The 25681-nt window shown below is 35.7% G+C and overlaps 1 protein-coding gene across 1 annotated transcript in view; it reads left to right on the top strand.

The window, feature by feature from the left end:
• The window catches only part of LOC128861996 (uncharacterized), a 147590-nt gene that overhangs the window by 87579 nt on the left and 34330 nt on the right, over positions 1 to 25681 (top strand). The window contains 4 exon segments of the mRNA XM_054100368.1: positions 596 to 782; positions 13909 to 14049; positions 19884 to 19917; positions 24350 to 25635. Of these exon segments, the coding sequence (XP_053956343.1) occupies positions 596 to 782; positions 13909 to 14049; positions 19884 to 19917; positions 24350 to 25635 (1648 nt within the window).

Raw genomic sequence — 25681 nt, 5'->3', positions numbered from 1 at the left:
TGTTTGTCAACAACAGTGTAAGCCAATTTCCCATATGGTACACCAAGGACTATTGCAATGAGTTATCAAAAAACGTTTACATTCCGGCACATACGCGCATTCATACACACACAAATGTACTTATTTGTGTACATGTATTTATATACAATACATACGCAATGGCATTTAAATTTACTTCACTGAATGCAAGAAATTGAGTGGATATGAAAGTTTACCCACATACTGATATAAATATACACACATACATACGTACATAAACGCATTAAAATATTTACACTTTTTGCCCGGCTTACTCTTAATCAAACGATCGAGTATTTATAACCAACCCACCGAAAAAATACGCACACAATACCACCACCACCAATGCCAATGGTAATAAAAACCGCTTCGATAACAGTGACAAAAACGTTTTAATGCAAACACTGTATTGCACACGCACACCCAAACTCACTTCAACACAAACACAAACACAGCTATACGAGTATTTGTGCACACCTACAGCCTTGCAGTCATGAATTTTATTCATTTATGGTTTATTTGCTTATTTGTATTTGTCATTATTTTTCATTTTCCTTTTTTTTTTTTTTTGTTTCAGGCTGATTTTTCATGGTCAATTAAAGCGGAAAATGACAGCGCCGAATGGCTGGGCACTGGCGAGCGCCAGGGTTATAAGGACAAGAGTTTTTATGTGCTGGACGATGGTTATGCGATTGCACGCACTTATCGTTGCATCGCCAACAACACCGTCGGCCCGGGGACATTTTGTGAAATCGAAGTGGCTGGTAAGTAGCGGGTTGAGAAAAAATAAAAGGCTGCAAGATTTTACATATGCAAGGGTTAATGGGTTGTCTATTGCTTTCGGCAATTGGTTTTGTAATTTGGATATGTTGGAAACGACTTTTTCCAATGAGGGGTTGTTAGTAAAGAAAGCAGTAAAGGCGCCAAGTGATACAAATTCGTTTTTTATCATTATAATATAATATTATAAACACATAGAAAATTATTTTGGTTGAGTTCATACGCAGAAGCTCATCAAATCGAGAAATGTATGTCTGTGTAAATACTAGATCGAGTGATATCACATATTTTGAAATTTCAGCAAAGAATCCTTCAATTTTATTCCATATTTATTTGTATTTAACTATAATCAACAATCAGTAATACTATAAAACTACATTTTGACTTAAATGAAAGGAGTTGTCCGGGTATTTTCTCAAACTGAGAATTTTTTTCCAAGCATTTCAAATGTATAAGTCTCTCTTCTCCTTCGAAAATACAAAAAAAGAAATATAAAAAAAGAATTATGGAGCTGTGTTGCTGCAGTGAATTTAAGTCTGTGATCAAAATCTAATAATCGAATTTTGTTTTTGACTTATTTTTGCTAACAATCGTCAGAGTCGAACACGAACTTTAAAGGGCTTGTGGCCTGCTGGTACCTACTTTTTAAATTTCTTAATTTTGGCCATAAATTACAATTCAGCCTCTTGTGAAAGCACCTTACGCGTACATCTTTAACACGAAATATTCAATTTCAAAAAGGTGCCACCAAATTGCATATGCAATTTTGATTTATTGGTTTGCAAAATTTCGATCGGGCAATTTTGATATCGAAGATGCACCGCGTTCGGGAAGGCCGGTTGAAGCTAATAAAGACGCGATAAAGGCATTAGTTGATGCAACCCGGCGAATAATAACACTTGAGATCGGTAAGAGGTTAAATTTATCGATTTCAACTGTTTATGATCACCTGAAAGGCCTGGGTTTAACCACGAAGTTCGATATATCCACGAAAAAACGAAATTACTTTCCGAACAACCCAATAGCTAAGTTACTCCAAAGACAAAATCAAATACCCAAGCATTTTGGACTTTCTCATGATTTTCCCTAAAAATGCGTTTATTTGCAAGCTTACGTACAATACGAAGTAAACAGAGAAATTTTGAAAAAATGTTATAACTTTGAGATTTTTTCAATTTCCAAATTTCGAAAATTTTTGTTTAAACTCTTTAATGTGAAATAACTTTCTTCGTTTGAACTTTTCTTTCTATAATATTATAAGATTAATAGCTTAAAATTTTTTCAAATTCAAAATTTTGGAAATTATTGCCTTAATAAAAATTAATTAAAGAAAAAATTTATTATAATTTTTCAAGAAAATAAAATATATATTTTTGAGATTTTTTTTTGTTTACTTACTTTATTTGCAATCTGTCGTGTTAACATTCAGCAAATGTAATAAATTTTTACAAGTAGCAGAATATAAAAATAAATATAAAACAAATTTCGTTTTTTTAATTTCGAAATATTGTAATTTTTTCTTGAACTTTTTAATGTGAAATAACTTTCTTCGTTTTAACATTTCATTTGGAAAAAATTTAATAAATAAAAACGCGTTTATTTATAGTGTTGAGTGTAATAAGTAGTAAATTGAAAAAGATTTCAAAACAAAAAAAAAAAATAAAGATGTTTACCTTTTAATTTCGAAATTTTTTTTTTAACATTGTAATGTGAATTAAATATTTCGCTTTAAAATTTTCTGAACTTTTTGTGTTAATTATTTCTGACAAAAAAGGGGAAAAATTAGATTTTTTTGTTGAAATTACTCGAATTTTGCTTCTTATTTTTGAAATTATTTTACTTTTACTTTATAAAATTGAGCAAGTAAAGACATTCAAATCTTTCGGGCAAATAAATATCTTTATTGGCTGCAGTTTAATATAATTTTCTGCTTCCTGATTTCTGATAGTAATGCGACAGATTTAAAGTCGAAATACTGTGCGTCGCAAGGCCCAGCAGTTTTGTACACTGCTCTGACCACAGCATTACTGGGAGGCTGTGATGCTTGCTTTTTTCTTACTTTGCTCGTAAGAGGATTATGAGGATCATTTTTTCGGGTTATTCTTGATGCTTGGGCACAAATCTGATTCCTCGAAATGGGTGCCTGTTCTACATCTGGAATGGCGCTCCCATTCATTAGAGAGTTTGTTTTATGTTTCATTGCAATGAGGCGGCTCCCAATACCCAACATTCTCGTACAACACAATCTAGGCTATTATTCTTATACTGGCAGCAAAACCTCTTTACTTTCATGGAATTTTAGAAATTGATATCTGGTTTACTTGATTCACTTCTTATGCCTGAAATGGACAATGTAAAGTGAGAAATAATTTTGCGTTTTGAATCATTTATTCTTCTCCTGTCATAACCGAAGGCAAAGCTGAAGCAATAAGAGTCAATTTATATAACCAGCTGCATGCCAATATAAATAGAAATTCATGCCAAGCTTCGATTGGTGAAGTTACTCAAGCGACTGGTCGAGCGAACGTGCGCTGTGCACTCCTTGGAAAGCAGCAAAGCGCTCTTCCTCCAACGTTCAACTTATTTGCAGTTATTACTATTAAACAGTTATTGTGTTGCACTACAGAGTCGTCAGTCCGTATTTCCACAATTCAAGTTAGTTTATTATGCTGCCATTGCGGCAACATAGTAACATGAACCACAGCAACTAATCAAAAAAGAGAGAAGAAAGATGCAATGAAAAAACATAAAACAAAAAAACGCAGTAGTTCCTGAAATCAAGAATCGAAAGGACGTCTGCAGTCAGCTGCAATGGTTGGCGCTGATTACTGTCAATATTTGTTTCAGCTGGCGCTGTTACCACGCTACACATGCCCACTCGCGGTCAACGGTCATGGCATAAGCCAACGCTTCCGCATCACTGCCAACAAAAACAGCCATAGCAAAAACTCTAAATATTTCGCTCCGAACATTTTTAAATAAAATCAGACGAGCGAAACAGCCAGCGCACATAAGGAATGGGTGCAAAATTGAAGCAACCGGTTAGGAATTCGTGTAGTGGCTACAATTCCTACAGCAACAACAAATTGTGCAGCATACTAACTCACAAAAAAAAGCAATAATAACCAAGCTTTACTTACCCCAACCAAAGCTGGCAACCAGCGGCGCTCTCACTCGACAATTCGCCAACTCGCAGCACCCGCAGGGTGGGGCTGCTGCCTGGATATTCAATGCCGTATCCGCATTCTGGTATGCCGACATTAGCAATTAGGGAATTGTTTGGATTTTTATTATGCAGCTAACGTGGCTTACCCGCATAGCCGCGCAACTCTCCCTTGCCACCGTGCACGCTCGTGTGCGCTCTTGCATGCTCTCCACCAAAGCAGTTTTTTTTCTAATTTCGCGCTGGACTAATACGTGGCCTTCGCAACCCATTGGTGGTCATCAGCGATACCAGCGATTCCAGCGCTTCTTTTTGTTTTTGAATTCTCATTTGCACCGCACCGGAAACGGAAATTGGATTTGCAGCAATTCTCTCACCATCACTCTTTGACTCTGGTACTACTGACTTAGCTACCACTTTTTTCAGCATTTCGTGGCACAGCCTTTACTATGGAGCATCAAGTTCTTAGAGTGGAGCATTTTTTAAGCCGCTTAAGTTGCGATGTTTTAAACGGATTTCTGTTTAACACCAATCCATTTGGGAAGGCGAACGATTGTAAGCGAAAAGTTGTGCAACTAAAGAATAGAATTGGTACAGTAGAGGGATTTGACACAACAACAATAACATTTATGAATTGTTCTTGTATACTTAGTATACGCCAAAAGTTTCTTTGCTAATATTTTGAGTTGCACTTGCAGTGATACATAGCAGTTGAAAGTATTTTAAGCCGATTTTGAGAGTGGCTCGAACTTGTTTTCTTTTTCGTGATTTTTAATCCATTCTAAAATAATTTGATTTCATTTGCTATTGCTCATATGCGCTTTACATACTTAAATGTATATATTAGGGTGCGCCACTCTCGATGCAAAAATTAAATCGGTACTGCTTTTTCAATGGGATTATAAAATTTATTATATGCAAATTTAATTAAACTATCGCAAGATTTAGAATTTTTGCTATTGAGGTCGTGGGTCAATCATATTTGACATTTGACATTTGTGAACTAAACAGCTGCACTATACAAACCAACAATCAATAAAGCGGGTAAAAAACAACATAAAGTTTGCAGTGACTCAAAAAAATTTTTTTTATCAGTAAAAAAGTTATTCAGAAACAAACTCGGATGACTAATTTTGCGTGCCACCTTGTACTATAAAGCTTGCGGTAAAATATTTCGGAAAAAATACAAATATTTACGTGAGTTTGAACGATTTTAAAGTACTGCCAAAAATTCCATTACTTTGATTTCCTTGATTGAATTAGAAATATTTCTATCCAGACCTTTTAGGCATAAATTCTGCAACCAGCTGAAGTGATTTCTGGGGGAAAATATTTTTAAAAACTTATTTATTTAAAAAAAAATCCGATTTTTGGCAATACTTTCAAATCGGTCCAGCTCACGTAAATCTTAATGTATCGGGTGCGTTTTAGCAACATAAGATAATTATGGCTTGAGAACTGAGCACTTCAAACTGTGCTGACATTTCTGTTCAGTAAGGTTTGGCAAGTCATCATGAGTTGTTTAACACCAGAGCAGCGCTGCCAAATTGTGAAAATTTACTTTGAAAAGAAAACAAGAAAAAAATAAATACACTCGCAAAGCTAATATGTAGATCACTGGCGGCATCATCGGTCTTTATTTCGTTTGAAATGAGGAAGGAGCTGCCGTTTCGGTGAATGGCCAGCGCTATCGAGCAATGTTGACTGAATTTTGGACTCCAAAAATTAATCAGCTAAGCATCGAAGACATTTCTTTGAAAAAGACGGCGCAACTTGCCATACAGCGCGCTTTGCAATCAATTTATTGAAAGGCTTAGGCCACTATTGACGCCATACCGCCAAATTTATTGGAAAAAATAGTCAAAAACTGGACAGATAGAATGGACTATTTAGATTATGGCCGCGAAGAAGATATACCGGAAATGATATTCAAAAAAATAATGCCATGAAATTATCTGTCAGATTATAATTAAAAACAAAAAATTTTTTTTCAAAAATTTCTGTTTTCATTCATCTTTTTAAGCTCTCAGACCAAAAAAAATACACAATATTACAGAAATACTTTGACAGAACATTTAACCCTCCTTTGGACGCCTTTTTTAAAACTTTCGGTTGGGCGCCCGTGTCTGGCCTTTTTTCGTCCTGTTCGAAGATAAGTTTTAAAAGGTTACATCCATAAACTGATAGAAAATTAAATTATAGAAAGCTACGTGGAAGCTCAAATCGTTAGCTATAATAAAAATATGTTAAATTCACTTCGAAGATCGAAAAGGTCTGGTCAGACCCGGGTGCGCAACAGAGCGTTAAAGTACAAGTGGCGCAAATTATTCATCCATTTTTTTTTTAACTTTTTCTAACTAAAAAAAAATATTTTGGGAAATGAAAATCTTTGTTATGTCCTTTATGCGCTCCATTGTTTGTCTCTTTGTAACAGTTTTTTTTATTTTCTATTATTTTTTTCATGTGTTTGGGGTCACCCTAATATAGTATATGCATACATATTTCAAATAATCTGAAACCACTTTATTTACGATTTGCTTTCTTTGAAACAGCGGGTTCTGCATTTTACGTCTGGTGGCAAGGTAAAAAGCCTGCAAAATTGAATTTTATCGCCGCGGTGTTAATTGCTTTTCTCCAAATGTCTTGTGTCCCACATAATTGAGTTCTGTCTGACCCTTTGCATATCCCGCGGATTGGCAGAAGCTCATTTACTTATGCATCTGAAAAAAATACAAAACATTTGAAATCACTTGAATGTGCTTTTGAAACCAATATCGCTAGCATCCACATAGTGACACAAAAACATTCGTATATTCATAAGCAACTAAAAAGGAGTAGTCGAAGTTTATATTTCTAAAAGCAAAAAGTTAAATGTCGCTAAAAATCATCGCATCTATTTAGTACGCAGCGCATATATGCAGACAGCTACTTCTTATCAATTGCGGTCAAGGAGTAATGGCTCAGAAGTAGATTAAGAAACAATATGTCCTTAAAAACACATTTTATGTTAGTCTGGAGACCAGCTAAGCGAAATTTAAGTAAATGTAATTTACCTTGCGAAAAATTCCATTTTTATGCTCAAAAGCCAGCGAAGCAAAAGTGATTTTCCAGCTATTTATGAATTCTTAAGCATTCTACTGAAAGACGGTTTGTCGAAGGTACGAGTGGATGAAAAAAATTGGGGAAAAAGAGGGAGTGTTGGAAAACGAATTATGAAATTTTTATTTTTTTTTCTATTCAAAATATTCTCCTTTAAGCTTAATACACCTCCCGAGGCATTCTCTACTCTAGCGTAGTGTCGCCTTTTCGTGAAATGTGAGTGATTTTTATTTGCCAATAAATTTAAAATTATTTTACAAGGAAAAAATTAAATATGCATTCAGCAAAAGAGTTATATTTATTCAACTTTTTTTTAGGCAAACAAATTATATTATTAAAAAATTAATAAAATTAAATCTGAGGTAAACAATCTGTACTTTTAACAACTTCTAGCGTTCTCAGTTTCTTAGTTTTATTTTTTCGTCAATTTCAAATATTAGACGACGAGCGTGTAGCGTATTAGACATAATAGAAGTGAAATTTTCGAGGTAGACGAAGAAAGAGGGAGAGACCCGAGAGAGAATGAGAGAGAGAGGGAGAAAGATTATATATCTAAATAAATTCACAATATTTGGAGAGAATACCAATAGACAAAATTTATATAATACGAAGAAGAGTTGACCCGTGTGGGTAAACGCCTGACACAAACCGTGACAACAACACGCACTACTCCGAGCCTTTATCACCCGCACAAACGCAGCGATTGCAGGACCGCAGCAACGGCACAAATTACCGCAAGGCAATTCCAATAAATCCGACGCCGGAATGAATAGCACTTTATAGTACGCACAAGCACTAGCTACGAAACGGAAATAAGCGCCAAAAAGAAGGCACCAAAAAAAGCGCCAAAAAGTTTGAGACCAAAAAACACCCCAAACAGTAGGCACCAAAGAAATATAACGCCAAAAAGTAGGCACCAAAAATATATTTCCTACAAGTTCGCACCAACAAACAAGCGCCAAAAGTAGGCAGTATTATTTCTCACTAGAAATTAGCAACCACAAGAAAAAACTAAGAGAAAATAGCCTAAAGTGTATCTAAGATGTATATAAGGTATAGCTCTCTCTCCCTTCTCCTCTATGTTATATTTTTTTCTCTCTTCCGGAACGAAAATGCCTAAAACGTTGCATGGCCTTGAAATTTTACTCTCTATTCTCGCTCGTCTATCGACGCCTAAGAAGTTTCACTTGAAAAATTGTTTTAAATACTTATAGCCACTTTATGATATGAATATGGATACTAAGCGAAAGAGGATATGTCCATATATTTAAAAAAAAAATTGTTAACTTTTCAGCATGGAAAATGTAGAGCAATAAGGCCCTTTGAATACTAAGTTTTAATTTATTCATCAATTAAATGTTTTGAAAGAATTTAAGGTTTCAATAAGGAAAACGTGAAAGGGTGGCCCACTGCGTATACTTTACTTAATGGGCCAAAAGTTAGACAATTTGTTTTACGTTTTTATAAAACAGCAGGTAGAATGAAGTTAAGGTATGTATTACTACAATACATATATATAGATATATATCTTTAATATATTATTATTTCCAAAATAATTCATTAGAGAATTTCATTTATTTTAATTCGAAATTTAAAATATTTTTAAAAATAATTGAGGATACAATTTTATAAAGTCATTATTCTATTATATTTGACCTGCGCAGAACAAACAACATCTTTTTTTAGTATCTGGTTATATTCTCTTTCGTTTGATATCCATGTGCATAAGTATTTAAAACTATTTTTTGAAAACTGCCACCACAAACTGCTAGTTTAGATTTCTAATTTTTCGCAACGAAAGTTAATATTTTGAATATATTTTAATAAAAATAAAAATGTATACATCCTGCTACTATGATATTTCAAAAACCATGAAATCCGTATACTTGTTCAGCATTTGTATTTATGTGTATTTTGTAGTTTAGTGCGACTTGCAGCTATAACTAATTAAAATTTCAAACATTTCCATCTCTTTCCTTCTTCTATCTCTTCGTCATATCTCATCTAACACATTTTCCAAATAATGCTTCAATAACATAAAATTCGCAATAATACAACAACGTAACATTGCTAACTAACAACAAACAGTGCGTCCAAAAAGTAAGTAGAAGCAAATGTGCTATAATCCGCAATAAATCCATGCAACCTACATATGCACGTTCACCGTTTACATTAGAATATTTTGTTTTCTATATTTTTGTAATTTTCACTAAAAAACGTGCACTTTAATTTGAAATTTATTATGACATTTCCAAATACCAAATTATTTATATGTATGTATGTATCTAATCTTGCTTTGTTGTCAAAGCTGGCTTTTAGATCTGTCACATAGGTGTTCGAAATATCACACATACACACACACATACATGCCGTACCATTGCTTTATAGCTTAAGGCTAGATTTTTTATATGCTTACAAAGGTCCGGGATTTACTCACAAAAGATGAACTAAAGCCACAAACATAAATATGTACCTTCCAACTAACAACGAGTTCCCTAATGGAGTAACTGAAATGTGTTTCACTTTATGTCTGCGTGGAGCACAAATCTCACTGACATTTTTTGCCATTAAAAATATTCTAAAGAGAGAAAATTATTAGTACGTGCGCCAATCACTATTAGTTCTTACCCAAATGATGTTTTCTTATACAAATTTTGGCTTTTTCTGCCATAAACCAAAATTTCTTTAACATAAAAAATATAAAAGAAAAAGTGTAACAACTCAGCAAAAAAAATTGTCAAAAATCAGCGGCATTTTATTGTTACCAGAAACTTTAGATTAAATTAGCTTAGATTAGTTCGAGGTTCACACTTCGATCCCTTGGTCTTTTGCGCCCACTGCTCATCAGTGTACCTCATTTAGAGCCAGTTCCCTTATTAAACTACGGATGGAGTTGAATTGAACGTATCTGTCTTTCTTCTGGCTGCAGTTAGCCGAGATGTGTCAACTATAGCGTCACATTCAAGAAGCAGGTGCATTGGAGTCTCCGGGGATTAGTTGCACAAAGCACAAGAATCAATGCACCATATCCCGGTCATGCGCAGATGACTACGCACTCTGCGGTGGCCTGTGAGAATGCCCGTCAGCCCGTGTTTTATCCCAATAGCAAGGAAGGGCTCGGGTCCTATTAAAGGCGAAGCCCCAGCCTCTCTTGCCAATGCGTCCGCTACTTCGTTCCCAATTATTCCCCTGATTCCTCAGACGTTTTTTATACTAAAATTCGATAGGCTATAAAACTACATATCTGCAGAAATTCTAAAAATTCTGGTTAAAAGCAAAAAGTTTTGATTAAAAAATTTGAAACATTTTGACTTTTATAGACTTGAAACAAATTGTATATTATATGAGAAGAAATCGCATGGATATGAGTTAGTACAGGTTAGGACAATTGCAATATAAGAAAGAAATAGCAGAATTTAATGGTCAAAGCGTGAAACTCAACATTCAGCAGGAGTAAGCCATTCAACGCTTCAAAAAGTAACTTGAAAACTTGAGATGCATTTCTATTTCTTAAAACAATTGATGCCACAGCCACGAACCACGAACACTTCCAACCAAATAATAAAATCTATGCCAAGCATCAACTTCTAATATTACATCTGCATGAGCCAATTTTCTGCTCTTGAAAAATGTCTAATCGCTCTTCAAAGCTCGTTAACAGCTCTTGTATAATTAAATATAAAATTGTTGACTCTGTGGCAAATTCGAAATAGTGCTAAACTGTAGGGTAAATCATCACCACGTCAAACATATATGCGGATTTATGATTTGTATGTATTTAAACTCGTGCAATTAATTGCATCAGCAGCAGCAACAGCAATGAAAATGGCACATAAGTTGGCAAACACCACAAAATCTTGCTTATTATGGATATATATTTATGTATTCCACTTGTACAAAATTCAGATAAAAATGCAATTTGCTGTTAAGCTCACGAGCACCGCAAAGTATGCTTTGAATATTTGTGAATGCATTTGCAGACCTGCAATTGCATACTGACAGAAATGTACCCTGCAGGCAAAAATACCAATTATGTTACGACTAGGTGCGAGAGAGATGATTTTTATAAAAAAAAAATTATAAAAATAATTGTCACATACACTTTTATTAGCGTTTGGCCGAGCTCCTCTTTCCCCAAATGTGCTAAGAGATGTTTTTTATGGTAGTTCTTCAATTTTACTTAAAAATGTCAGTTAAACGTATACATTATCAAGGAATAAAAACTTAAAAATTAATAAGCATACTACCAGCGCATTCTCAGCTCAACTCGTTCATGTTCTGTCCAGTTTTCATGTCAGCAAGTGGTAGTTTTAATATGGCGATGTACTACGAAATGTCAATTGTACGGCCAATCATCAGCACAATGCCAGCTCATACTAGCCAAACAAATTCTAGTCCAATATGTTTCTAACGTAATCAGTTTTGGAGTAGTTCAACTACAAAGAAAACATTCAGGCCATTCCATTCCAACGTTTTACGTCATTTGTTTATGATAAAAATGCATGCAAAATATTTTTTCTTAAAATTAAATAAAACTTCTTTCAGGTACAAAATTTGGTCAGGTATGCAGAAATTAGTTCAAACTTACACTAGAAGTAAATTTAAAACAAAAAAAAAAAAACTTTTATTTGGTTCCTTCCATAAAAAGAACTATATAGCTGAGCTTAAATTTAAGCTCACAAATAAAGTTAATGTAATATATATTATTCTATATGTCCAGTCGCTTTTGCTCCTGGGTGATGTTATGACTACTAAAAGAATACAGTTTCTGTCAATTATATTTCGTGGAACTGGAATCCTGTGCATGAAAATAAGAAACTCAAATTTTGTTTCATCAGCCATCCTACAAAATGTCCTTTCATTTTTTTTATCTTTTTTTATTTTTCTGTTATGAAATAACTTCACTTAGAATAGGCAAATAAACAATTTTAATTATAAAAAACATACCTCCATTATGCACAAGGTTTTTCACGAGAAAAAAAAACAATTGTAATATTATATATGTATAAAGCGGTTCTGAGAAACGCGAGAGTACGTAGATGAAATGAGAAAAACAAGCTTACTATCCAAGGAAATTAAGACTATTAATATAATAGGACTATGAATAAGTTCGTGCGGTTTTACAACAGATGGCGTAACTTGATTATTATTCCATCGATCCACATTTCCAAACATTCATTGGAGAGCTACTGTCGTAAGGCACAAACGTCAGTATAAGTTTTTTATTTGAAGCGTAAACAACAATATTTTTACCACACTTGAAAATGTCGAATTTCGTGCCAAATAATGTGTTTTTGCGGGGAATTCTTCTTCATTATTTTAATATGAAGAAAAAAGCAGCCGAAAGTCATCGTATCTTGGTGGAAGTTTATGGTGAGCATGCTCTATCTGAGCGAACGTGCCAGAAGTGGTTTGCACGCTTTAAAAGTGGTGATTTTGGCTTGGAAGACGAAGAACGCGAGGGTGCGCCGCCAAAGTTCATGGATACCGAATTGGAGGAATTGCTCGATCAAGATCCGGCTCAAACGCAAGAAGAGGTTGCAAAAACTTTGGGAGTTGATCAATCAACCATTTCCAAACGTTCCAAATTCCAGCAATTTCGCGTTCAATATTGGCTCTGAGCTCACAAATCGTCGCCGGTTTGTTACTGTAGACCAATGACTTCACATAACCCCAAAGAAAATAGTCTAGAGGCATCAAATCACACGAGCGCGGCGGCCATTCGACCGGTCCATTTCTGGAAATAATGCGCTCATCGATCTTACTCTTCAACAAATCAATTGTAGCGTGTGCTGTGTGGCTTGTGGCCCCGTCCTGTTGAAACCACATGTCGTCTAAGTCCATACCATTCAATTGTGGCCAAAAATAATCGTTTATCATGTCGCGGTATCGATTTCCATTCACAATAACGTGGCGATCGTTCTCGTCAACGAAAAAATATGGGCCAATTACGCCGCCGGCATGTAAACCGCACCAAACAGTGATATTTTCGGGATGCAACGGTACCTCATGACTCACGTGTGGATTGCTTTCTGCCCAGTAACGCATATTTTGCTTGTTGACAAAGCCATTGAGCTTCATCACTGAAGATGTTTTTTTGGAAAATTTATAAATTTTCATAAAAAATTTACACGATTTGCAATCGTTGCTCAAGTGTGTTGCGTTCTATGATCAAATGTATACTAATGAAGTTTACAAATGACAAGCGAAAAATAAAAAATATTGCGTCGTTTGCCCTCCCTATCGGAAAAAAGTTGAAGCGCACCTATTGAAAAACGGCTTATATACATTTTTTTAATGAGATGAGCAGTTTCAGCACACCATACGGCTGATTGTTCACTCAAATGCCCATTTATGTTAACTAAAAAAATTACGTAAGCCCTTTTCATAAAATTTTTAATCTCTTTTACGCGTTGTTCAACTGACTATCACTCCAAGACTAAGTTTGCCAAAGCCTGTAGTGCCAATTGTCTGAAAAAAGGTATTGAAAAATTGACATAACACAAATAATTGCCCCCAAAGATCTGCATCACCCTTGAATCGCCCTATATAACCATTATATTCCTCCTCCAATTTTAGACCAAATCAATATTCTCAATTCACACAGAAATTATTGTTAATATTTAAAAGCAATAAATTTATGCATTTATACACAAAACATTTTCTTTAAACTCTGTTATCTACATTTTTATGTACCAAAAATTTACTACTTCTTCTCCGCCCCACCACTTGACACCAGCAAGCATTTCTTTGTGTGTTACTTTGTTTTCAGTTATTGTCTACTTTTTTAGTTCACGCAAAGCATTTCCAAAAAACCTGAAAAATAATAAATTATCATTCACTCACAGAACAACTGGCCTGGTGGCAACGCTGGGATAAGACAACACTCATCATTCTGGTAGCCTCAATACTGGCGCTACTTCTGGCCGTGATTATAATTTGTTGCATCATCATCTGCATATGTCGCCGTCGCAGACGTCAAGATAAATGTAAGTACAGTTATATATTATGGAAAAAAGATTATTATAACTTCATATATGTATAAGAAGTATTTTTACATGTAAATTCCCATTTAAGATATTTGAAAGTTAAAAAGCGAGAAATCCTTAAGTAGTTTGAAAGTTTATATTTTTAATTTTGCATTTGTTAGGGGTTTTTAAAATCACTTTCTCACACAAAATTAGGTTTATCTCCAATATATTTTTGATACAAACATTTTCTATTTTTTTTTTTTTGAATTTTTAAAAACTAATTTTTTTAATATATAATATTAAGAAAAAATATTTTCAACTTTTATTTTATTTTATTACTGGATTTTTAGTTTTTTTAATTTTGCGTTTGTTAGAGGTTTCTAACTTAATTTTTTACACGAAAGGTTGGTCTACAATATATTTTTAATAAAGGAATTTTCAATTTTTTTTTTGGATTTTTTAAAAAAGTTTTTATTTGTTTTCATTTCTTAATTTTTTTGGTTTATTATTAATTTTTTTTTTATTTGTATTCGCTTTTTTCTGAATTTAAAAAAAAGGTTTGTGTGGAACTTTTAAAAATGTTTATGTTTTGAATGATTCTTTTTTTCAAATTTTTTTATTTGCTTACACTTTTTTTAAATAATTTTAGTTCTTTTTAAAACAACTCTTTTTTAATTATTTAAAATTTTTTTTTTAACTTTCAACCAAGGAATAAAAAAAATGATTGTTTTAAATAAAAATAAAAATAACAAAAATGTTTCTTTAACAAATAAAAATATTTGAAAGAGGTAATAAAAATGTTGAAAAAAATATTTAAAAAAAAATTAATTGTTGAAGATAAAAAAATTTAATTAAAAATATAGTGAAGACAAACCTGTTTATATTAGTTTTTTTCAAATTTTTTTAATTTGATTTGAAAAAAAAAAAAATTTTAATTATTATTTAAAAAACTTAAAAAAAAATATTTTAACATTTACAAAAAAAAAATTGTTTAGTTATTATTTAAAATTCTTGTTTTTTATTTATTATTTAATAAACTCTTTTTACTACTTTTTATTAGTTTTTTCAATTTTTTTTATTAGATTTAAAAAAAAAAATTTTAGTTATTATATAAAAAACATTTTTTTTTAAATAATTTTTTTACTTAAAAAAATATTTTTAATTACTATTTAAAAAACTTGTTTAATAATTATTATGTAAAATAATTTTTATTACTTCTTTCAAAAATGTTTATTTGAGTTTTCCCTAACACACACGAAATTTACTCGCCACTTTTGAGTTTCCGCAATAATAATTGTAACTTTTTGATTTGCATTCAATTATTTGTCTTTTAAATAATTATCAATGTTTGTTACAATATTTGATGTACATTTTGGTATTTGCGTCTATATACTCATGCATGAAGAAACCCAATTCAGCATTTGTCAAGTTTTCGCATCTGACCTTTTATTAATTAAAGTGAATTTCTACAATTACAACAAAAACAAAATCAAATATTCCTGCCATATCTTCCCGTTAAAACCATTTTGAAACGCCCAAACTATTAAACTCTTAAATAAATTCAGAAATGCCACTTTCTTCGCTCTAACAAAAAATCCATTTACACCTAAAAAAATTCCATTTACAAACAATAATAATAAAATAAAATATGTAAATAAATAAAAAATAAGCCAACTTCCATTTATGTCAATAAGCGAGCATTTGTTTATTTATTTAATCGTAATTAATTTAATAAAAACACACACGCTCGCCATACCATGGCCCCGCAGTTAGTTATCTAATGCATGGCAAATAATTCAATTGTGTTCAATTTCATTACATTGCGCCTGCAGCTATGCCATAATTTTGTTTGAAATTATTATTATTTGTTTGCTCACCCGCTTTCAATCATGCCCACTAAATTATATGGATGTATGCAAAGCAAACAAAAATTGAGTGCTTCTACATAAAACTTAAAATCAATACGCATCCCACTAATGATTCATTGTACATAATAAAGAAACTAATTAAATTATATTGCAATGCAGTTATAGTGAATTATTTGTTCATCGATTTTTTATCATTATATCAAAAATACATACCTATGTACACATTTTTTTGTTTCGAAATGAATTCTCTTGTTTTGTTGATACAGTGTGTTACAGATTTTAGAAAAAAATATAAAAAATACTAAATAACAAAAAATGCAAAACAACAGACTCATGGAATTGAGTAGGCCAGCCAACCTAAGTGTTTTTCAAACAGAAAAATTGTAAGACGCCAGCCTGAAAAGGGAAGCAACTTTTCTAGTGGAGACTGAATGAATGAAATGTAAACTGATTTGCCTTAAAAACAGTTGGGCCATTAAACAAAGTAAAGTGGCCACGAATTATAAAATGAACAAAAACTCTTTCTTCGACTAACAATACAAATTGAATCATTATTGATAAACGAAAAATGATGAGTTCCATTTATTTCATTTGTCGCGAAAGTAATTTTTTGAAGATGTAGTTCTTTTAGTTCAATAATTTTCCAGGCCTCCTTAACTCTTTAAGAATTCCGTAAGCTTTAAAAAAATTTAAGAAAATGTAAAGTATTTTTTTATACTATTTTGTTGATGTGCTAAATTCGGTGAATCTCTGTTAAAATCTACTATTTTGAATTAGTAAGGTTTGAGTACAGGATTCGCAATTTCTAGTGAAAGTAGGCTAATGACAAGTATTTGTTAAGATTTAAACCGGTTTTGAATTTTTCTATAGGCTTGAATTTATAGATAGTAATAATTTAGTAGTAATTTGTTGGACGATGACAACATTCGATGAGGGACGCCTGGAGTGTTGAGTGTTTGGAGGGTTTGAGAGAGAGGTTCTGCGAAAAATGTTTGGGCCCTTGCACCTTGGTGAAGGCAAGTAACACAGGTGATGGAACAATGAGCTGTAAGAGCTTCCCGACGACATAGACATAGTGCTGCGAATAAAGATCCAGCGGCTACGTTGGCTGGGTCATGTCGTCCGAATGGATATAAACGCTCCGGCTCTGAAAGTATCCGATGCGGTACCAGCTGGTGGTACCAGAAGAAAAGGAAGGCCTCATCTGCGTGGGAAAGATCAGGTGGAGAAGGACTTGGCTTCACTTGGTGTATCCAAATGGCGCCGGTTAGCATGAGAAAGAAACGACTGGCACGCTTTGTTAAACGCGGCCAAAATCGCGTAAGCGGTTATCGAGCCAAATAAGAACCCAAGACTCTGTAAACCAAATAATAAAATTATATTCAACTAATTGTTATTAGTTATTTGCCTTAGTTTTCCTAATAATTGGTTGAATAACCATCATTTTTTATTACGGCTGCGCGTCTGCGTGGCATGGAATCGATCAGATCACAATACTATTTTAATATAATTTGCTTGCAAGACTTCTAGACAGTATTCTATAGATCTACGATCGACAACATGGTTTGTATAACTGTCCATAGATTCCCTATATGGTTGAGGTCTAGTGACTGAGCAGGCCACCACATCACCTCAACTCGCTTGACCCGAAACCACTCCTTAGTAAATTTACTTGTAGGTTTTGGGTAGTTATCTTGCTGGAACAACCACTTCAATGGCATATTTCATTCAACGTATGGCAACAATACATTTTCTAAAATTCTCACTTACAACTGCTGATCCATTTGCTTTTATATCAAAGGGATTGATCCAACGCCATTAAAACAAAAACTTCCCATACCATCACTTTCGTACTGCCATGTTTGACTGTCTTCGCGTACGACATACTGCCTAGACTCAGTTTCTCCAAATAGAACCACCTTAGTTTCATCCGTCCACAAAAGATTTCTCCACTTTTCCTTTGGACAATTTACGTGTTCTTTGGCAGATTTTAAGCGTGCCGCAACGTGCTTTTTTGCCATCAAAGGAACTTTTCGTGGCCTGCTTCTCATAGTTGTGGTGTGCGGACATAGCGCATCTAAAACTAACGAAGCTTTGCTCCTTTATTAAAGTTACCAGATGGTTTGAAAAGGAGCCCATAGGGTAAGGATAAGTTCCAGTGGTATCACAATGGACCTATGAAAGGTCTATGTGTGTCATTGCGACAACCACCCCACCTACCTACCCACAAGTGTCGACAATTTTAAAACCTGCTTCAAGCAGTTGATGGTGGTTTGGGAAGCAAAAAGCCCTAAAATTAAATGGAGGCACCACCAGGTACGAAGACTTGGCAGGCTTATATTTTCGCATCGATTAAATCACCTGGCAGCAAATTTGAAATCATCTGGCAGCACAGCAGAAATCCGGTATGTCATTGCTCGACAATTCTCTTCCTCTTCCTGTTTCCTCACGCCATCGAATAAGCAAGTTTTTCCTTAAAATAAAAATGAACAAATTAAAGATTATTTTTAGGCATCGCACTTTTTGATCTAAAACTCCCTGACCAACAAAATTCTGTAGCATACTGTGTCAGCAACATACACACATACATACACACTTATCTATATATGCGTACTATTTATATATAAATTGCGAGTTCCAAAACACTTTACATTAATTATTTGCTTAATTTAATTTGACATGTGACTTAACAGTAAATTTATGTTTTCTCTCCTCTTATTATGTTTTGCGCTTTTATGTGTTTTTGTGCTCCAAAAACTTAAAACAAAAACCAAAAAAAACTTTTGCTGATGAAAACTGAATTAACGGTCAACATAAAACGTAACAACAACAACACTAATACCTTGACACTAAAATCATTTCATATGCGCTCCTGTACCATCTGCCGAATAAAAAATACTTTAATAAATCGGTTTAAAAACCATTTAAACAAAACTCAAAAAACATTAAAAAAACGAAAAAATTAAATCGACAAATACACAATGAAATATGGCAAATCGTGCAATGAATGCAAAATTGTGTGGAAAATTGGTAAACAATGCGAAATTTATATAAAACGTCAACTTAAAACGCAAATGATTTATTGCAAAAACCCAATATAAACACACACACACCATTACCTCTGAATTGTGCTAACCTATTAAAAAAATCATATTCAAAAACACACACACATACACACATATTTGAAATTCAACAAATATTTATTAACGAAATTAAATTGAATATTATTTGTTTTCTTCTGCGCTTAAATACTTTGCAAATTTTTCGTTGCTTCTCGTCTGCCCACTTATGATGAACGCATTGACTTGAAATGGCTTAAATTGGCTTCAAATGGAATAATTGCATATGTGTACTTACTTATATACTTGTATTTGTGCATATACATACATATTTTTTGCTTGCCTTTACGTCTGCCTGTTGCCGTTGTTGCCGCTTTTCGATGTTTATTTCGTTGCCGAAATATTATTAACACAAAATGTACTCAATTGAATGGCAATAATATGGACATATACAAAAACAAAAACAAAAATCACAAAATATGAATAAACTACGAAAACTTACAAAAACAAAAATAAACTTTATAAAATACCCAAACAAAACTCAACAAACAACATCTGCTGCTTTTGTCAATTAACTAATTGTGCAATGAAATCGAAACTGACACTCACACATACATATGAAATTTATACCTACAATACATACATACAAAACCTACTAATCGCTACAAAATTGAACCAATCATTCTCCCAATCAACACTTAACTGCAACTATTGGCAAATTATGTCGACAATAATACACATCACACACACACATACACATAACCACATATAAATGCGCCTGTCAACCCAAACACTGCTGCTGTTTCACAAACACCCACATCAACAAATGTCCAATGTCCGCCAATCTCATTATGCTCACATCATCAACAACAAAAACAACAACAACACTTGAAAAACAAATCGATTTTTTCGCAAACCCTTTAAGATCGCACCGATGTCTCCATCAGCGCCACTCACAGGTAAGCTGAAAGAAAATTAACAAAAATTTGCGAAATCGCTAAGTAACAAGTATTATTGCTAAAATTTTCTTCATTCCGAAGATATTTTTCGATTATTTGTATTTGTAGAAATCAATTATATAAATTTTTAGTTCTTTTTTTGTAACCCTCAGCAAGTGTTGGCAAACTAGTAAAACAGATTAAGTAACTTTAGATTAGGTGCCAGTTTGGCACTCCTCATGTAGCCTTAAAGTGGTAATAAGAGCACTACTTGGAGCTTCTAGTCTTTTCAAATAAGTATTAGGGGCGCAACTAAGTTTTTGATGAAAAAACAACTTTATTCTGAAAAAATAGTTATTAGTGAATCATTGAAAGTATTGCCCATGGCTGGCTACTACTTTTTCCCATCTTTCTGGTAGATCTCGTATACCGTCGCTGTAAAACTATTCATCTTTTGAGGCTATCCACGGATCAAGCCATTTTTTGATGCCCTCATATGAATGGAACTGCTGGTCAGCTAGACCATGTGCCATCGATCGGAACAGGTGATAATCGGAATATCTGGAGAATATGGCGAGTGGGGTGGGATTTAAAATTTCAGTGTTTCCAGGTAGGTTTTAACGGGTTTGGCAACATGAGGCCGAGCGTTGTCATGCTGTAGAATCACTTTTCATGCTTCTTCGCGTATTGCGGCCGCTTCTCGCGCAGTGCTCGGCTCAATCGCATCAATTAAAGTGGAAATCGATCCCTAGTGATGGTTTCGCTTGGTTTTAACAGTTCATAACAAATAACACCAACTTGGTCCCACCAAATACATAGTATAACCTTTGCAACATTAATATTCGTCCGAGGCGACGACGTAGAAGCATGACCGAGCAGTCCCCATGACTTGTTTTTTCTCTGGATTGCCTTAATGAATCCATTTTTCATCACCCGTCCCGATTCGATGAGGAAAACCCTTCCTTTTTGCTGCTGGAGTAGTTGTTCACAGGCGAAAAAACGACGTTCAACGTCTTTAACTCATAAGGAACCCAAGTCCCCTGTTTCTGAATCATTCCCAAAGCATGCAATCGCCTGGAAATGGATTGGTGGGTAACTCCTCATACTGAAGCAAACTCTTCTTGCGTTTGTCATGGATCCTGACTGAGCAATGCCTCCAATTCAGCGTCTTCGAAGGTTTTTGGCCCTCCTTTACGCGGACGGTCGTCAACATTGAAATCACCGTCTTTGAAGCGTCGGAACCAATCTCGGCACGCTTCAGGCGCCGTTTTTTTCGAATAAAAGTGGGAAATCAACACTTCCCGTAAATGAAGATTTTTGGGTACAAAATCAGACATTTTCACTAAACCAAAATTATATGATACCAAAACAAAATCACGAATGTGTCGAAACAGTTTGCTTACCATATATCTAAGGTTGGTTTATGACGTTTAGGTTATGTTAGAATCCACTGGAAACACACTGCTGGCGGGAACTTATTTGTGCACCTATTAACTATCGTTTCTAGATAAACAACTAGTGGATTAACATGTACTCGTCGGTTCTGTTCGCTCTATTCGTTGTTGCCGAATAGAGAAGTTACTGCTACTACGGCTACTGTTACTGTTACATTCGCAATCTGTGCTACTAAACTAAAGCTTTTAACCAGCACATAAATGTACCTCTGCAAAAATATCAAAATGTGCCTAAAGTAGTTTAAAAAACAAAATTTATTTGTTTTCTTAGGTTAAAGCAAGATCAGAGAAGGTGTTCAAACGTTTCCCTCTCTTCTAGTTCATTGCAAAATCTGCAGCTATCATTGTTTGCAATTCCCATGTCGTATGCGTGTGCCGCTTACAAATTGTGACCTGTCAGTATACCTACGATAGTTCTGCTTTCCTCTCTAGACAGGACTAGTACGAATCTGGCGTATTTGTCTACATTCTGTATACACATGATATTCGCGGTTTTGCAAGTGGCTAGATTATTCCACCTCCTGTCTATCCGTGTTTTCATGTCCGCAGCGATGTCATTGTTTACCGTATCTAAAGGTTTCAATATGTCGTTGTCTTGTGCGAATTGTACGAAAACAGCGCAATCTACAATTTCGTTTTCTGCAATGCCCTTATGTCCGGGTACCCAATAGATGTGTAACCGTCTATCTGCGGCTGGTCTCTCTCTCTGGCTTCCCTGGTCCTAAGAACGATGAAATTTAGATAAAATTTCATATAAGTTTACTGTCTTTAGTGCCGCTTGACTGTCAACGTATATATTTATGTTGGAGTTGCTCGATGCCCTTGCTAGTGCTATTTCTGCAGCCTTTCCTACCACATTGTTTTCTTAGGTATATAACAACATTTCCCGAGGCAACACTTCGAGGCTAGAGGCGAAAAACCGACGTTTCCTCGACATTTATTTCCCCATTACCGGCACGGCGCAGTTGTACAGAACTGCCACTTTGGCAGCATTCTTCAGCATAAAGCATGTCTTCTCAACTTCATTGGACATCATTAAAAAAAAAAAAACAAATATTAAAACTTTTTATTCAGGAGATTTCAGAGGGTTGGTTAAGTTAGCCAGGTTGCTTGTCTGAGACAAGAGACTGGCTAGCCTTAAGGCCCATTTGATACCTGTATTTGATTTCCAGCGCCTAACTAAGTTGCTTAAACCACTTAGCTATTTTTAAGAAGTTAACTAGTCCCTCCAGTGAGACATTTTAAAAATGTTCCCAGGTCTTCAATCAAATATTTGCCAGCTCCTTTGAAGTGCAGCGTATTCACAGAGGAGGTGTTGTACCGACTCAATTTCTTAATCATCTCCACAACTCCTGCAGAAGTCATTGTTCTACTGGCTAGGGTGGCATTTGTGCAGTGACCAGTTATAACACATGTGAGAACGCTGGTAGTTGATCGGTTGAGTCCAAACTGACATTTTGTCCTTTTAAGACTGAATTTTGGCCAGGGCGCTTTGGGGACCCTACAGTTAGGTGTCAGAGACCACCTACTATTAGTTTCCGCGACTACGCTAAAGTCGATCGCAGTCTACAGTTCGTTTAGAGGAATGCTAACTTCCTCTACCACTCGCTGAAGGCCCAGTTCAGAGCCTTTCCTTGCACACCCATCCGCTCTTTTATTTTTCTCCACTCCAGAGTGGCTGAGGACCCAACAAAGTGTGGTGTTGTTTTGTCGCATAAGCGAGAGCGACCTTCTACATTCTTTAACACGTCCTGAATTGAAGCGCGCAGTGCCTTAATTGCTGCTTTACTATGAACAAAAATGGCAAGATTTGCCGGGGATAGGTCCATTAGTCTTACCGTTTTCGCTGCTTTGCCTATGCGTAGATCTCAGATTGGAAGATTGTTTCGAGTACACTCCCGATCCAGTGTCATTGTCCATCTTTGAACCGTCAGTATAAATATGGCGGCCACTATCATCTTTGTCCACCTGGGGCTTTCGGAGGGGAGATACAGTCTGGCTCGTCTTTTTTGGACTGCTTTGTTCGGAAACTGTCGTACTCAAAGCAGTCTGCCACTCGTATTTTCGGACGTTGTATGCGTGCTTCTTCCTCAGCGCTTTATCCCGTGTGGAAAGAGAATTTGGGTCACGCTTGCTCAGCTTCTCAAGAAACTTGATTGAGCTTTTGTAATCCGATTTCATCTTTTCTTCCCGGGTATTGTCCACCGCAGATCTCTGTGATGGAGTATCACTTGATTTGGTCTTTGATCAGCCATCTGAGCAAACAGTGCTTCAGTAATATGACCATTGCTCGAGCTTGGGAGCCGCCGACCAGGAAGCCGCTCACTATGAGACAGACACTTCTGGATTTACGAACGTTGATGATCTACCTGGAAGTTGCTCAGCAAGTAAGGCAAAGGTTCTGGTTTAAAACATGGACGGACTTGTACTTGTCTTTGTCTGACATCTCCAGGCTGGCCTCTCTAGCATATGTAACCCTTATGGAGCAGCTAAGCTCTCCGTTGGCACAGTCCAGCCTTTCGCAGATGCACGCAAGCCCAACCACCACCGTCAAGGTCCAGCTACGAGGAAGGCTTAAAATAAATACCTTTTGTTACTAGCGTTTTACAGTTTGCCTAATACGCCTTTCAATTTTCATTGTTTGTTTTTAAAATTTCACAGCGTTAATAATCAATATTATCACGTTGAAAACACTTTATCCGTTTTATTAATATTTCATAATTTCTTGATGTTATTAATTTTATTTGTTTATTTTTTTCTTTTTCGTTGCATATTTTGATGCGTGCACCGTTATTTACTCCTTAAAAAACTGTATCATGTCTTCCAACGTCAATAAATTTTTGCTTGTCTTAAATAAATGTTGTTGCTGCTAAATTTTTCTTTTAAATTTTATGCTTTTCATAAATTAAAATTAAAATAATCAAACTCATCGCTCCACACAACTGCATCAACACATCAACTCATCATCGAATACTTGCATTTCCATATAAACAAAACAGTGTACTTTCCTATCAGTCCAATGCAACAAAAGTAGGTGTTGTTGCACCGGCGCTCGCAACGATCACTCCCCAACCGCCGACTACAGGGTGTCTTTTGCCCAATTTAGCCGCGCAAGAATTGCCACAACTTTCCGGTCCAAAACTGCCACCCAGATCACCACCTCCCAAACCGCCATCCAAGATCTCATTCAAGCCCACACCCACACCCACAACCACTTCCACAGAAAACCCTCCAATCATTACGACACCCACTCGCACACCCAGCTTGCGCATAAGACATGCCGCACAAGCACCCAAATCACCGCCGCGCTGGCCGTTGCGCCCTGGCGTCATGGTGCATGTCAGCAGCGATACAAAAGAGAATCTGGCAACCAATCGTATGACACTTCGACCGCACACATTGACGGCTCAGCTGTCGAATTTGACATCGATGGCTGTGGCTGACAGCAGCACTGCATCAAGCGCCACACTAAATGCATCTGGCTTCTCAGCTTGCACCGCGCAAACAACACTGCTCAATGCATCTACGCAGACCGCCAATTCCGTCGCCTCCAGTAGCATGGGTGCAGTTGTAAATGCCGTTGGCGATAGCGGCAGCGGCGCTGGTTTCGATATTCCCAAGCAAACGTCAACGCTCGACCGTTTTGACTGTAGGCGCAAGCGCGCCGAAGGAGTGGGCAGCGAGCACGCTAGCCCTGTCGCCTATACACAAGGCACCGCATGCCAAACACTGCCACATAAATTTGTTAAATCATCGCAATTGACACCACACCCGCCCATCAATGTTAATCCAAATAATCAAAATTTGACAGTCGAAAATTTCAACAGAGGGGAACAGCAATTGACAGTGTTGACAGTTATCGGAGACGAGCAACTTGAGCGCCTGTCAGGGACGAGCGCGCAGTCGACAGGAGTGTCAGCTACAATGCCACTGACAACTGAAGCAACAACATCAGCTCAAACGGATGGCTCGGAACAGGTGGCAGTTGTCAGCGCCGAGCCAAAGTGTGATGTTAGGGGCGTAAGCGGCAATACAGACAAACGCGCTGCTGCTGATCGACGTTTGGGACGTGTGGAAAAGTTCTTTGCAGATATTTTCAAACGACGCGGTGCGGGCGTTGATACCACGCGTGACAGCCAACGCAGTCATGTCGGACTGCTTGGCGGCATGTGGCAAGCGGGCGCCGGCGTGTTATGGCAGCGTCGCGCTGACGGCGTAGAAACTACGGAAAAGTCGCCATTCGCCGCAGAGCATCGCCTAAAGGGTATACGTTGCAGTGGCAGTGGTAATTAATTAAATGTCACTTATTTTTTGCCTCTATTTTCATTTTA

Source organism: Anastrepha ludens, chromosome 4 (genome assembly GCF_028408465.1).
Source record: "Anastrepha ludens isolate Willacy chromosome 4, idAnaLude1.1, whole genome shotgun sequence".
Taxonomy (NCBI): Eukaryota; Metazoa; Arthropoda; class Insecta; order Diptera; family Tephritidae; genus Anastrepha; species Anastrepha ludens.
The sequence above is the reverse complement of the archived record's forward strand: the minus strand, read 5'-3'. Positions and strand labels throughout refer to the sequence as shown.